This window comes from Columba livia, chromosome 8 (assembly GCF_036013475.1).
Source record: "Columba livia isolate bColLiv1 breed racing homer chromosome 8, bColLiv1.pat.W.v2, whole genome shotgun sequence".
Lineage (NCBI taxonomy): Eukaryota > Metazoa > Chordata > Aves > Columbiformes > Columbidae > Columba > Columba livia.
The window spans coordinates 30373636-30387287 of NC_088609.1; the positions used below are offsets into that span (position 1 = coordinate 30373636).

The following is a 13652-nucleotide window of genomic DNA, read 5'->3' on the forward strand; positions in this document are numbered from 1 at the left end:
AATAAATACGGAACTTTTTTCCACTAATTCTTCTCTTGAGTAAATATAGTTTAAGATTTGAGCTTTTATAGAATACATAACCTTTATTTAATACATACTCTTTATTTATAGAATAAAGACGTGAGCTTCTTTTCCCACCAATTCTTGTCTGGAGTTAAAATATTTTAATATTTGATCCTTATGTAGTATTTAATCTTTAGCTAATATGTAATGTTTCTATAATAAATACGTAAAGTTTTTTCCACTCATTTTAGTCTGGAGTTAATATATATTAATGTTTTATTTTGCATTATACTTAGTCTTTATATAATAGTTACTATTTATATAATAAATGTGCAAACGTTTTAACACCAATTCTTGTCTGGAGTTAGTATATTTTAATGTTTGATCTCTAAATAATATTTGACGTTTATAGGATATTTAATCTTTATATTATATGTAATATTTCTTTAATAAATAGATTAGCTTTTGACCACTAATTTTTGTCTGGAGTTAATATATTTTAATGTTTGATTTTGTATTCTATTTAATATTTATTTAATATTAAACATTTCTATAATAAATACTTGAACGTTTTCCCACCAATTCTTGTCTGGAGTTAGTGTATTTTAATGTTTGATCTTTATATAATGTTTGAGCTTTGTATAATATTTACTGTGTCTATAATAAATAGATAAACTCTCTACCACTAATTTGTGTCTGGGGTTAATGTATTTAAATATTTGATCTTTATGTGACATTCAATCTCTACGTAACCTTTACTGTTCCTATAATAAACATGTCAACTTTCCCCCTCCCCAGTGTCTGCGTTCATCTCTTTTCCTCTCTGAGACTTCCCCGTGCTCTGAGAGTTTCCACCTTTTCCCCGTTGTCTCCATCACGGCGTTTGTTGCTCCCGGCAAAAAGCCGACCCCGAATTTAAGCTCCTCTTGCTTTCCGGTTGGACTGAAACTACCCAGGGGACAACACACACCAACACAACCTTAACCCATTTCCCTCAGATCCACACAACCTATTTGCGCACCGGGAATTCCACATTGAGTACCGAGGGCACAACAGCACAGAGAGAGCTGTCAGGGGCTGGGGACAGCCTTGGAACCGGTGATGTGCACCAGCCCTGCCTGTGACCTTGTGTGAGCAGCTCGACTTGCTGCTCGCCCTGGGGAAACTGCTCCTGGCTCCGGGTCTGTCACCCCTCACTGCGGGGTCCCCACCAGCCGCGGCTCCGGGGGCTTCGCTCTCGTGCTCCAGAGCAGAGGACAAACCCCACACCTCAAGGAGAACACAACAACTCCTGAAGCAGCCGAGCGAACGTCCCTGTTCAGCTCTGCTGACAGCGTCTCGTTCTCCAGAGCTACAGCCTCACGCGTGACCCCACACGAGGCGGCTCCGCGTTGGGGCTGCGGGTGCAACACCCGCCAGAGGCTCCGCAGGGACGGCCCTGCCCGAGCGGAGCCACGAGCCCGCTGCACAGGAAAGGGGAACAGAGCAGGACAGCGCAGAAGGGTTTGCACGGGCTCCTGCCTTTCCAAAACACCGTGAGTTCTGAGCAGGGAGAGCCCGGACAACACCAGCCCAGGAGCTGAAAGCGCAGAGCGTTGGCACCCGTGGGGTCACCTGCTGCACTGACGGGTGTTTAAGGTCACCCTGGGAAGCAGCCTCATGTTTCCACTCAGATGTGCAATTGCTCTGACCATAGAAAGAGGGAAAAAAAGAGCACAAACACTGAAAAATGAGCCAGGGTGTTTAACCACCATTCACATTTCTGGGGAAGGAACCCCCCTCTGTGCGGGAAGAACACGTTCTTGATTTCAGTTGCCTATTCTTTAAAACCTTTAGTAGAATAGTGACCCCCTGGTTTCCCAGCGCTGAAATAAAAGCACCGCATATAACTATGTCCGTGGTTATGTGTTTCGTTTGCTAACATTCTTGGCGACCACGCAGGGACCTCGTGGGCACCGCTGAGTGGATCGCGTCTCGATCCTGCTCCGGCTAGCACCCCGGTATTCTTGGGGTGCGCATCGGACGCGACCGACCCTCCGCTGCTCTCGACGGACCTGTGATTGGTAAGAAGGTGCTTTTATTATTTGGGTCCTGGGTTTTAGGTAGCTAATATTTGGTTTGGTTTGGTAGCCTGCCGGTCAGACGCGGCGAAAGCCACGCTGGGTTGGGCAGGGAGCTCCCGAGGTACAGCCGAGGCGCCGTCCGTCAGACAGAGGGAAACCTCTGCAGGGTCGGCATTTGGTCTGGTTTGTGTATTCGTTTGGTTTGGTTTGTGTATTCGTTTGGTTGGGTTTGTGTATTCGTTTGGTTTGGTTTGTGTATTCGTTTGGTTTGGTTTGTGTATTCGTTTGGTTTGGTTTGTGTATTTGTTTTGGTTTGGTTTTGTTATAGTCAAATATGACTCCGGAATTTCAGGATAACTTCTATTAAAGCCAAATGATCAGAGCAGCGCCGGGCGGCCGGGCAGTCACTGCTCCACCCGAGGCACGGGAACTGGTTACAGAAGAAACAGTGTTTATATACGTCTGTAAGTACACACCCCGATCTTCTTCCTGATTGGTTAGCTGGGTTGCTATGCTGTCCTCGCACAGCAAAGCACATCCCCCTCCCCATGAGCACACCACATCTTTCCCGCCAAAACTTGCAACATTTTCACGCCAAAACTCGCAACAACAGAATGTGACAAACTATGGTGGTTTAACAGCTACATAACTCAGCAAATCGTTAACCACTAACATATTCCTGGTTTGATTAGCAAATTTACTTTAGTTATGCAATTTATAACAGTTTGGTTTGTGTAATAAAGAATTCTAAGAGTTAGAGATGTTTGTTCATTAACACTTGTTAATAGGAAACGCTCAGGGGTTACTGTACAACATGGGAAGCCCCTGCCCTTTGTTATGCAATTGCCTTCAATGTTCGGTCCTCTAAAGGTGGGAGGGGGCAGGGGTGGGTGAGAAGAGAGGAGATGAACTGCCTGACAACAGAGGACACGTCCGCAGAAAGAACGAGTGACCTGGCACTCTGAGCAACGAACCCGGGACCCTGGAAAAAGGCGGGAAGAAGTTTTTCCGGTGCGCCATTGGAGAAGCCGAGCTCATGGCCGCCCAGCGCTGTCTTTGCTTATTGCGTTGAAATCCATCGGGAATACATTTGTGTTATTCAAGTTAATTTCGAGTCAAAATTTATTACAATTTGGTGCCGTGACTCGGATGAAGGATATTCGGTGGCAACCCCTCTAAGGGAGGCGCCCCGCTTCTTTTTTTAAGCGGCCCTTGTGGGACTCTTGTCACCGGATCCTTCACCGACGAACATTCTGAATTGCGATAAGCAAAGTAAATGCCGGCAGCCCCTTAAACTTTGTGCACGAAGACCCGAGTGAAGACACAGGACGCGTGAGTGTAGGCCGGTTCTCCACTGGGTTGGGGCTGGGATTCCTGAGATACAGCGGAGGGGATCTCAGAAGATGGGACAGGGGAAAAGTAGGCATTCTGTTCCCATGGGAGGGCAACCGCAGGAAAGGCTTCCCCAATTCCTCCAGATAGTCCGTTAGGATCAATGATTAGGTATTGGGATGATTACCCCTCTAGGCGGGGTGAAAGCAAAACGAAAATGCTACATTATTGTATGGAAGTTTGGGGTGGTAAAGAGATCCGTAGAGACCACCTATATTGGCCAGTTTTCGGATCATTTCAGGACTGGATCTGTCAGGCTTTAAACATTTATGTTAATTCAAAGGAGCCTTTTAGTTCAGAAGAAAGCGAATATGCATTATTATGGATAAGATCAGAGACTAGGGTTAATCTACACCCGTTAAAAGAAAAGGGGGGTGATAAACATGGCCGCCAGAGAAATAAGCGGCATGAGGAAGAGATCCCGATGACACCCCCACCTTATGTACCACCACCGCCACCCCCGGTACCAGTTCCTAGCCCAGTCCCAGCCCACCCCCTTCGGCACCGAACCCAGAGGGTTCGGATGACAACCAGTCCACGGGGCCTGTCACGCGTAGCAAGACTGGACAACAGCAACAGCAAACACCAGGGCAGCTATAGCCGCTGCGAGAGATCGCCATGGGAGGGCCTCAGGCGGGAATGGGATATGTGGTGGTACCTCTTAATTCCGGGGATGTTAGAGATTTTAAAAAGGAAATGGGGAGTTTGCTAGAAGACCCGTTGGGAGTAGCGGAGCGGGTTGACCAATTTTTGGGGCCCAACGTATCCACGTGGGACGAGCTGCAGTCGATAATAGGAATATTGTTCACTGCAGGAGAGAGGGGAATGATCCGTAGGGCCGGTATGCGGATTTGGGATGAACAGCATCAGCAAGGTCCTGCAGCCGACACTAAATGGCCGCTGCAAAGACCTGACTGCAACAATCAGGATCCATTACACAGGGCTCATATGCAAGACCTACGGACTATATTAGTCTAGTAGAAGAAGCACAGAAAATAACATTTGGAGGAGAATTGCATGTTTTGACACCACATAATATACGAGGGGTTTTACAACAAAAATCTGATAAATGGATAACAGATTCTAGGTTGTTAAAATACGAAAGTATTTTAATTGAATCCCCTAAATTAACCCTAGAAATTACTTCCTTGCAGAACCCCGCATAGTTCTTATATGGGGAACCTAGCGAACAATTAGCACATGATTGTTTGCAAACAATGGAAAATCAAACAAAAATAAGACCTGACTTAGAAGAAGAGGAATTGTCAGAAGGAGAAAATTGTTTGTAGATGGCTCCTCTGGAGTCATTGAAGGGAAACGTAAATCAGGATATGGGGTAATAAACGGAAAAACTAATAAGGTCTTAGAATCAGGGCCATTAAATCCTGGGCGGTCAGCACAAGCCTGTGAGTTGTATGCCGTTTTAAGAGCCTTACAATGGATCGGCACGGGTAGTGGAACTATATATACAGATTCGAAGTATGCATTTGGGGTAGTACATACATGTGGTAAATTTGGGAAGAACGAGGGTTGATAAATTCCCAAGGGAAAAACTTAATACATCAGGAATTGATCACACAAATCTTGCAAGAAATAAGAAAACCTAGAGCAATAGCAGTGGTTCATGTAAAGGGACACCAGAAAGGCCTGAATCCCATTATTAGGGGAAATAACCTTGCAGACGAAGAAGCAAAAAGGGCGGCCTTTTTAAATCTTAATTTTAATTTAAGATATAATTAATTAATTAATAATTAATAATTAATAATTAATTAATAAATCTTAATTCTGAGTTAGCTGTATTGCAGCTGGTGTTGTTCTGTGGATAGACTGATTTGGATCGAAAACTAATGCAAGGGATTGATGCTTAATATGCTGTTTATTGACACCTGTAAGAAATTACCAAAGGTAGGAGCTGAGGGACGTAACTATTGCTCAGCCAACTGCAATTGCATATAAAGTTTATAGTGGCAGGAATTAAATGAAGGGGCCAGAGGAGCCCAAGCCTGTGCCCGGCAGCTCCCCCTGGATCAGCTGCGGCGGGAAGAGCAGAAGTAAATACGGTTATTAAAGGAGGGTGAGTCCAATTACAACACCCCTATGTTGCCTGTCCGCAAGCCAGATGGGTCATGTTGGGTGGTTCAGGACTTAGGATCTATAAACAAAATAGCTGAGGACCTCTACCCAGTGGTAGCAGACCCATACACCCTTCTGAGAGTATTAACACCTCATTTGACTTGGTTTATCGTTTCAGATTTAAAAGATGCTTTCTTTTGCCTCCCTCTCCATGAAGCCAGCCAGACAATACGTGCATTTGAGTGAGAGAACCCTAAAAATAAATGTAAAACCCAGCTCCCATGGACGGTGTTGCCACAAAGATTCACAAATAGCCTGACAATATTTGGAAATCAGCTTGCTAAAGGTTTTGAATCCTGGGAAGCCCCGTCTGATGAGGGACAGATGCTACAATATGTGGATGACATTTTAATCGCTACTAGAACCAAGGAGACGTGCGTGACCTGGACCCCATGGACCAGAAACAGCTGCAATGGAATAAGGAAGCCACACGAGCCTTTGAAGAACTTAAAAAGGCTTCGATGTCAGCGCCTGCTGCCATTTCTCCTATTGTTTCTCGAGAAGCAGGGAATAGCCTTGGGTGTATTGGCACAGGATCTTGGCCCATGTCGACGAGCAGTGGCCTGTTTCTCCGAACAGTTAGACCCAACTGCAAAGGGGTGGCCTGGATGCCTGCGGGCAGTTGCTGCAGTGGTACTGAATATACAGGAGGTCCAGAGATTCGCCATGGGTCAGAAAATGACTGTGCTAGTATCGCACACAGTGTCTAACAAGATGGTGTAGAAATTATCGTCACTAACATTGTCAACCCGGCTTCTTTCCTCAGCGGTAACTTTGGAGAACCAGTTCATCGTGACTGCCTGTAGACCATCGAAGCAACATCATCCAATGGACCAGATCTAAAAGACATTCTATCGAAAACTGTGAAAGCAGAAGCAGCTAAACCGTGAGGGTTGTGCATGTGCACAGAGCAATTTGGAGAGAAAAGGGACTTTTGAACTGTCAAGAAAAATATATCAAACGTGTGGAGGAGATATCGAAACTACCAGAAGCAGCTCAACTTCCTAAGAAAATGGCAACCATGGCTATTTAAGGCGCAGCAGAAAGTGAGCTCGGAATCGGAAAAGGCTGGCGGACAGAGAGGCAAAACAAACGGTGGGCAAAAGGTAAAACCAGAAAGCGCTCTGGTCCTTGGCGGGCAGGTGTCTTTAAAAGGTAAGGCAGAGTGTACTAAAGAGAATCGAAACTCATCATCGATTTAGAGGAATCATATAATAAGGAAGGGTGGGTTCACACCCCCAGGGAAAACTTATTGTCCCCTTTCATCTAGTTTGGCCTTTAGTAAGGGAAGAACATAGGAAAGGATTTTGGGGAGTAGAACCACTACGCAAACATTTGATTAGGAAAACAGGTGACAGCAGTGTGATCTTTGCCTCCAGACTAATCCCAAAAATATGCCCGAGCTAGAAATGGGTCAAATGGGGAAGGGGAATGGGCCTGGACCACAATGGCACATTGAGTTCCCAGAACTCCCAGGAAAAGGGGGGTACCGATATTTGTTGGTATTAACTGATGTTTTTTCAGGTTGGCCAGAAGCATTCCCTACCAGGACAGCAGAAGTTTAGGAGGTGACTAGAACATTGAAATAACACCAAGGTTTGGAGTTCCAGCTGTTCTATCCTCTGATAGAGGGCCACATTTTATTTATGTGTATGTGAAGTCTTTTGCAGAGAACTTTGGAACCACAACAGAAAGGTCCGTTTCAAGACCTCCTGATATCCTTCACTGCTACCAATATTAGAGAACAGCATGCCTGGGTTCATCATTCCAGAGTGAAGAAAGCCTGTGAAACACCACGGAGGGTCACCCGGGTGCAACCCGGAAAACGATATTTTTCACAATCACCTTTTAATCTTTATAGGTGAGCAGCCTGGGTGGTGCTCATGGCATTGGGAAGAAGAAACCCCAGAGGACAAAACAAGTAGAATTTTTGGTAGATATGGGGGAACACTAATTAAAACCTGGAAAGTAGAAACTCCAACCCCAGGATGGGAGGGGCCTTTTCTTGTTTTGTTAACTGCAGAAACAGCTGTTGGGAGTGCAGAGAAAGGATGGACACACGTCTCTGGAGTTAAAGGACCCCTGGCGGAAGAAAGAACCTGGAAAGTAACGCAAGAACCGGGGGAATTGAAATTGAAATTGACACAGGATCGGTGATGTAACTACTATTAGTAGTATTAATGTGAATGACCAGTAGAAATGAAAATGAGAATGGTTTAATAGTTAAAGGTGTTGAACCGAGTTGTAGATGTAATTCTCTTTATATTCGATGTTTAGGTTGTAAATGGACTGTGGTATAAGCATATCCACAAAGGGAACTTACCGACAGGACTGTGTAATACATGTCTAAGAATAGAAGATAAGGAAACCAGAGCTCGGTGGAGGATTCTGGTCGCCACTGGAAGAGCAGAAGAGAATAGCGAAGAATGGTGGGAGGTATTTACTGAAGGGGTGAATGGGAATTTAGAGAGGAATTAAAAAGAAAGCAAGAGCAACAGAAATTGGTACAGACAAGCAGTGATTGGTGTGAAGAAATAAGGCAAAAGGACAGGGGATTACAATTACCAACAGTAGGGAAAAACCTGTTTATAGATCTTATGGAAAAGATAGTCCGGGAATTAAATGTCACCTGGTGCTGGATATGTGGGGGGTCTCAAATGACTGAACACGTTGGACGAACCCCTTGTAAGTTCGTGCTGCGGGCAAATTCATCAAATACCTCTATTCCTCCCACTTGGTGGCCAGGTCCACCTCATGGATATTGGTCTCGAAATTGTAGCCCGGTGGAAGAAAATGGGGTTCAGGACAGTATGTGCATTTCTGGGTTTACTGTTCATGCCATGTATGATCCCGTGCTTTATTCGGTTAATGCATTCAGTAGTCCAAGGCGTGCAAATCTCAGCCATGCCTATAGATCCTGAAATGGCAACAAAAGGAACGGGGTATGAATTAATGATTGTAAAAGATAACACCAAACCGGACCTAGCCGCCGCTAGGCAGTGCTGGCTAACTTTGAAGCCAAAGCACGAATCGATGGGATAAAAAGAAAAAGGGGGAATAATTGAAATAAATAACTTAAGGTTTTTCTATGGATAAACAACGTTTAATCCAATTCCTTAACTGTATTCCCTAAACACGTGTTCACTAGAGCACAAGCAAAACAGCGCTGGGTGCGCGGGGGATTCGCTCCCCAACACGCACACCTTGAACAATGAGCAGTGTGCTGAAATACAGAAAGGTGTCACATAGATAAGGTGTCTCCTCAAGGCTGCAGCTGGTGCTGTGAAACTTCTTATCTCGGCATTCGATGGGGTTCTGTTTTTTCTTAATACCATTGGTCACATACAGCTCTAAACTAGATATTCATTATGTGGCTTGAAGTTCGTTAGTAGGCCCTTATTATGTGGTTGGTTAACCCTTAAAATGTGAGTTCCCTCTACCAATATAACTTCATAAACAAGTTTTGTAGCTATTTACACAGAACTCAAGCACCTTTTCCTTTTTCCAGGTTCAGAGCCCGTGCCTCATTTGGTTATATCTGTAAACATTGAACATCTCGGCACGAATCACAACTGCATTTCTCACAACCACAATTCTCATTTCTGGGGACGGAACCCCCCTTTGCGCGGGAAGAACGTGTTCTTGATTTCAGTTGCCTACTCTTTAAAGCCTTTAGTAGAACAGTGAATATATTGAACTGCAAAGTGAAAACATCACTGTAGATGACAAGAACTTCGTTTTTCCTTTCCCAGTTATGCTTGGACTTTGCAGTTTTGCGTTATCTGTGTTATCCTGTTGGGTGTTTCTTCCTAAGGAGAACATTACACAGCTTTGCGAGGTTCCTCCTCACGGAAGGCAGCAGCCCCAGACAAACCTCTATATATACACACACACATATATATCTCTGTGTGTCTGAACCCTCTGCTGTTCAGGCGCTTTGTCCGGCTGAGCAAGGGCTTGGGCTGCGGGCGGGCTGAGGGCGGGGCAAGGGGGCGCGCGCGGGAGCGGCGGCGAGCTGCGATTGGGCGGCTGCGGGCGGCACGTGCTGCCGCGAGGCCGCGTCCGGTCGCCGCGGTGCCGCCGGAGCCGTTGCCGCCGTTGCCGTCGGGGCGAGCGGTCGGTGCGAGAGAGAGAGAGCGGGAGTGCGGGGCTGGCGGAGCCGGCAGCAGCCCTGCCTGCGGACGCGGACACGGCGCCATGTGCGGGATCAGCTGCGGGCCCTGCTGCGGACGGGTAGGAGCGAGCCGGGCCCCGCCGCCCGCCCTCCCCCGGGGCTGCGGGGGACACGGGGCCGGGGGGTGGCAGCTCCGAGTGCCGAGAGAAGGGTGTTGGTGACTGCTGCCGAGGGACAAGTGAGGGGACGGGAGGAAACGGCACCAGCTGTGCCGGGGCAGGCTCGGGTTGGCTGTTGGGAACAATTCCTCACAGAAATGGGAAGGAGTGCAGTCTGGATGATCGGGTAGTGAGGTGGAGTGTGAACTGGCTGAAGGGAAGAAGCCAGAGAGTCGTGGTCAATGGGGCAGAGTCCAGTTGAGGCCTGTACCCAGTGCAGTGCCTCAGGGGTCAGTGCTGGGGCCTGTATTGTTCAATATATTCACCAATGACTTGGATGAGGGGATAGAGTGACTGTCAGCAAGTTTGCTGGTGACACCAAGCTGGGAGGAGTGGTGACACTGGAAGCTGTGATGCCATCAGAGACCTGGACAGGCTGGAGAGTTGGGCAGGGAGAAATTTAATGCAGTATAACAAGGGTAAGTGTAGAGTCCTGTATCTGGGCAGGAACAACCCCAGGTTCCAGTGTAAGTTGGGGAATGACCTTTTAGAGAGCAGCGTAGGGGAAAGGGACCTGGGGGTCCTGGGGACAGCAGGGTGACCATGAGCCAGCACTGTGCCCTTGTGGCCAGGAAGGCCAATGGTACCTGGGGTGGATTAGAAGGAGTTCCAGAAAGACAGGAAACTGCTGGGTTTAAAACACACTTAGATGAGGTTCTGAGGGACACGGGGCAGTGCCAGGGGTGGGTTAACGGTTGCACTCGATGATCTCTTTCAACCAAAATGATTCTATGATCCTGTCGTACAATCTTTTGCATTGTAATAGTGCCTAAAGTTCAGGGTTCATATGATCTTGTCCTGGTACTTTTGCAAGGACATTAAAAGCAAATGTGTTGCTATCTGCAATTCAAAACTGCCTTTCCATTGTTTTCTAACAGGCTCGGAGCTTCCCCTTTTGGAACCTGTGTGTTTGGAGATGTTGGAGAAGACCAAGGAGGAGGACACCCAGGAGGAAGAGACATGAGGAAGATGTGGAGTCTCTGCACAGCCTTGAGGAGACTGTGCCCAAGGCAACCAAGGAAGATGTGGAGACTCCAGGGCGCATTGAGGAGACTCCAGAGCGCGTTGAGGAGACTCCAGAGCACGTTGAGGAGACTCCAGAGCGCGTTGAGGAGACTGTAAGCAAGACCAGAGAGGAAGATTCAGAGACTCCAGCGTGCATTGAGGAGAGTCCAGAGCACACTGAGCAGACTGTCAGCAAGACCAGAGAGGAAGATGCGGAGATTACAAGCAAGGTATCAGACGAAGATGCAGAGACTCCAGAGCGCATTGAGAACTGTCTACGCAAGGCAACAGAGGAAGACACCAAGGCTGCAGAGTGCATAGAGAAAACTCCAGGCAAGCCAGCTGAAGAAGACATGGAGACTCCACAGAGCCTGGAAGACAATGTGAGGAACCAACCTGGGGAAGATGTGGATGTTCCACAGAGCGTTCAAGAGGCAAGTCACTGGTGTACAGACCGTTGTATCTGACTAGGGGATATTTTAGAGATAAAGGAGTAAAAACAAACAGAAAAGCAACCCCCAAAAACCCCAAACTCCAGCTTCCCCAAATCAGGATTTGTTTGCAATGCACTCAAATCCTTTCTAATTGAGTTATTCGTGTGCTTAAGGCTGTGTTAGTTAGTAAAGCCCTGAAACTTTAAATATTCCAGTGGTAGGTATGATGATAAAAGATTATGTGGTTGCAGGGGGACCAGTATATGTATTTCTAAAGTTAATTGATACGTTTATTTTCAATTCTCTAGTGCTTTGCCCCTCAACATGTATCAGCATGTTAATACAGCGGCTGTTAGTGCTGGGGTTCAGGAGATCTGCACTCTCTGGTTTAATTCTTACCTCTTTCATTGGCTTGTGCAGTAATTTGTGCACTCAGCTCCTCTCTGCTTTCAGTTAAAAGTCCAAAAACCCCAGGTAACTAAAGGCAGCTAAGAAGTGGCAACTTAAGTGAGCGTTGTTGAGGTGTTGTGAGATCCCGGTGTTGGCATGCTGGTGTCTGCAGCCTGCGCTTGTGCAGGGACCGTGTTCCTTTCTCTCTGACCTGTTTCTCTTTGCCCTTTCCTGGCAGAGCACAACTGAGGATGGAGCTGAAGACGCACAAGAAGGAGCTGTTGACTGTGACACCCTGAGAAGAGCGCAGATCCACCAGACTGAGGGTGAAGGAGCAAGATGGCTCGGGGTAAGTGAAGCTGGTGTGGTGGCCAAGTCCCCAGCTCATTAAAGTGTCCTCACTTCATTGCAATCAGTGCAGCTGTGGCAGTTTGAGCCAGAGGGTCAGGAGGTGGGTAGAACTTTCATGTTATGTTGCCATGTTTCTACATTTTCTTCAGGATCAAAGGCAATAATATAAGAACTTGCTTTGGTGTAGTGTCCAGGTTGGTAGTATAAAGACTTTGAGCGGCAGATTTCCCATCTCTGCCTCCTGTTTTTACCAGGAGAAATATTAGAAAGTATTTTTGACCTCTGGTACATTTCCCAGCTGATGGTTTTGTGCAGGAGGTGGGGAGCATTTTGAGCATGTGTGTGTACCACAAAGATACTTCAGAGAGAAATGCAGCTCTAACTGAAAATATCATAGAACCCGTGTTGAAAGGAATACAACAGTTTTTGTTCGAGTGAGTTGGGCTTCATTACCAATTCCTTTAAGTACTGAGAAGCTTGAAATCTTGCTTAGTAACTTCTTGTAGAGGTACCAGTAGGTGAAGGAACTGAGATCTTTTATGCTTCAAGAAGTCTAATAAACCTTTCTTAAACTTCTTGATGCTAAGAAAGCATCCGGGGTTTTTGAATGGTTGGCCCTGTTATGAGAGAATTGTCAGTTTAAAAGCCAACCATGAGATTACAGCTTAAGCCCTGGAAACACTTGCCTGTTTAAATAAGAAATGTCTTTATTGTCCTCCAGTATTTGCTACAGCATTTGGTACTTGGAGAGCCAAAACTGACAAAATTGTTTGGTAACTAGAGATGGACTGTTCCTGTGAAAAGGTGGAATGGAATCTGTGTTTCATTGTGCAAGCTGTGTCGGGGCTCTGGCTTCTGTCTGATTATGTGCTTTGTCTTTGTTTCCACTTTGTAGGCTGAAGGAGACCAGTTACCTGCAGAACACGCTGTCAGCCCGGACGAGACGTGCAAAAGCAGGGCCCTGAAAGCTGCAACTTTGGAAAAGCTGGTGGAGACGCTTCCAATGGCATTTGCGGATAATGACTTTACATACATCAACACCTTCCTCTCAACGTACAGGGCCTTTGCTTCCACCAGCACAGTCCTGGAGCTGCTCCTGGACAGGTAAGAGCCGGGACAGAACGGACACTGAGCCATCATTTATTATACGACAGGGGGATGTTGACAGGAATTTCGTCCCCTACTTTTAGTGGACATGGAGTTAATAACCTGATGGGCAGAGGTCAAGAATCCTGCCAAATTCAGGATTTCAGCATAAACAGACCATGTGCAAATGCACGCTGCCCACACCCCAGCTCTCATTAAAGCTGAAGCGCCAGGCGGGGAAAGCGTGCGTGGTCTGACCGGTAGGGAACCAAAATGTTCACACTGAGATGCACCATGAACTCCTCGTCACCCGTACGTAAGGAGGTGCAAGGTGTGGTTTGACAGGAGCTGTTCCAGCTGCCGCCAGGGCTCTCCCCGCAGGTCTCTGGAGGCTCAGTGTCCCCAGCTGAGCTCCCTATGGCTGTGGCTGCGCCGCTCCTGTCAGAGGGACCACGGGTCTGCC

The 13652-nt window shown here is 46.8% G+C and overlaps 1 protein-coding gene across 1 annotated transcript; it reads left to right on the forward strand.

Moving 5' to 3' along the window:
* The first annotated feature begins 9518 nt into the window (after nucleotides 1-9518).
* Nucleotides 9519-12143, forward strand: LOC135580050 (zinc finger CCCH domain-containing protein 18-like). Its single transcript, XM_065071349.1, has 3 exons — nucleotides 9519-9824; nucleotides 10802-11362; nucleotides 11991-12143. Exons 1-3 carry the CDS (start codon nucleotides 9789-9791, stop codon nucleotides 12141-12143), a joined length of 750 nt encoding a protein of 249 aa, XP_064927421.1. The 5' UTR covers nucleotides 9519-9788.
* The last annotated feature ends 1509 nt before the right edge of the window (nucleotides 12144-13652 follow it).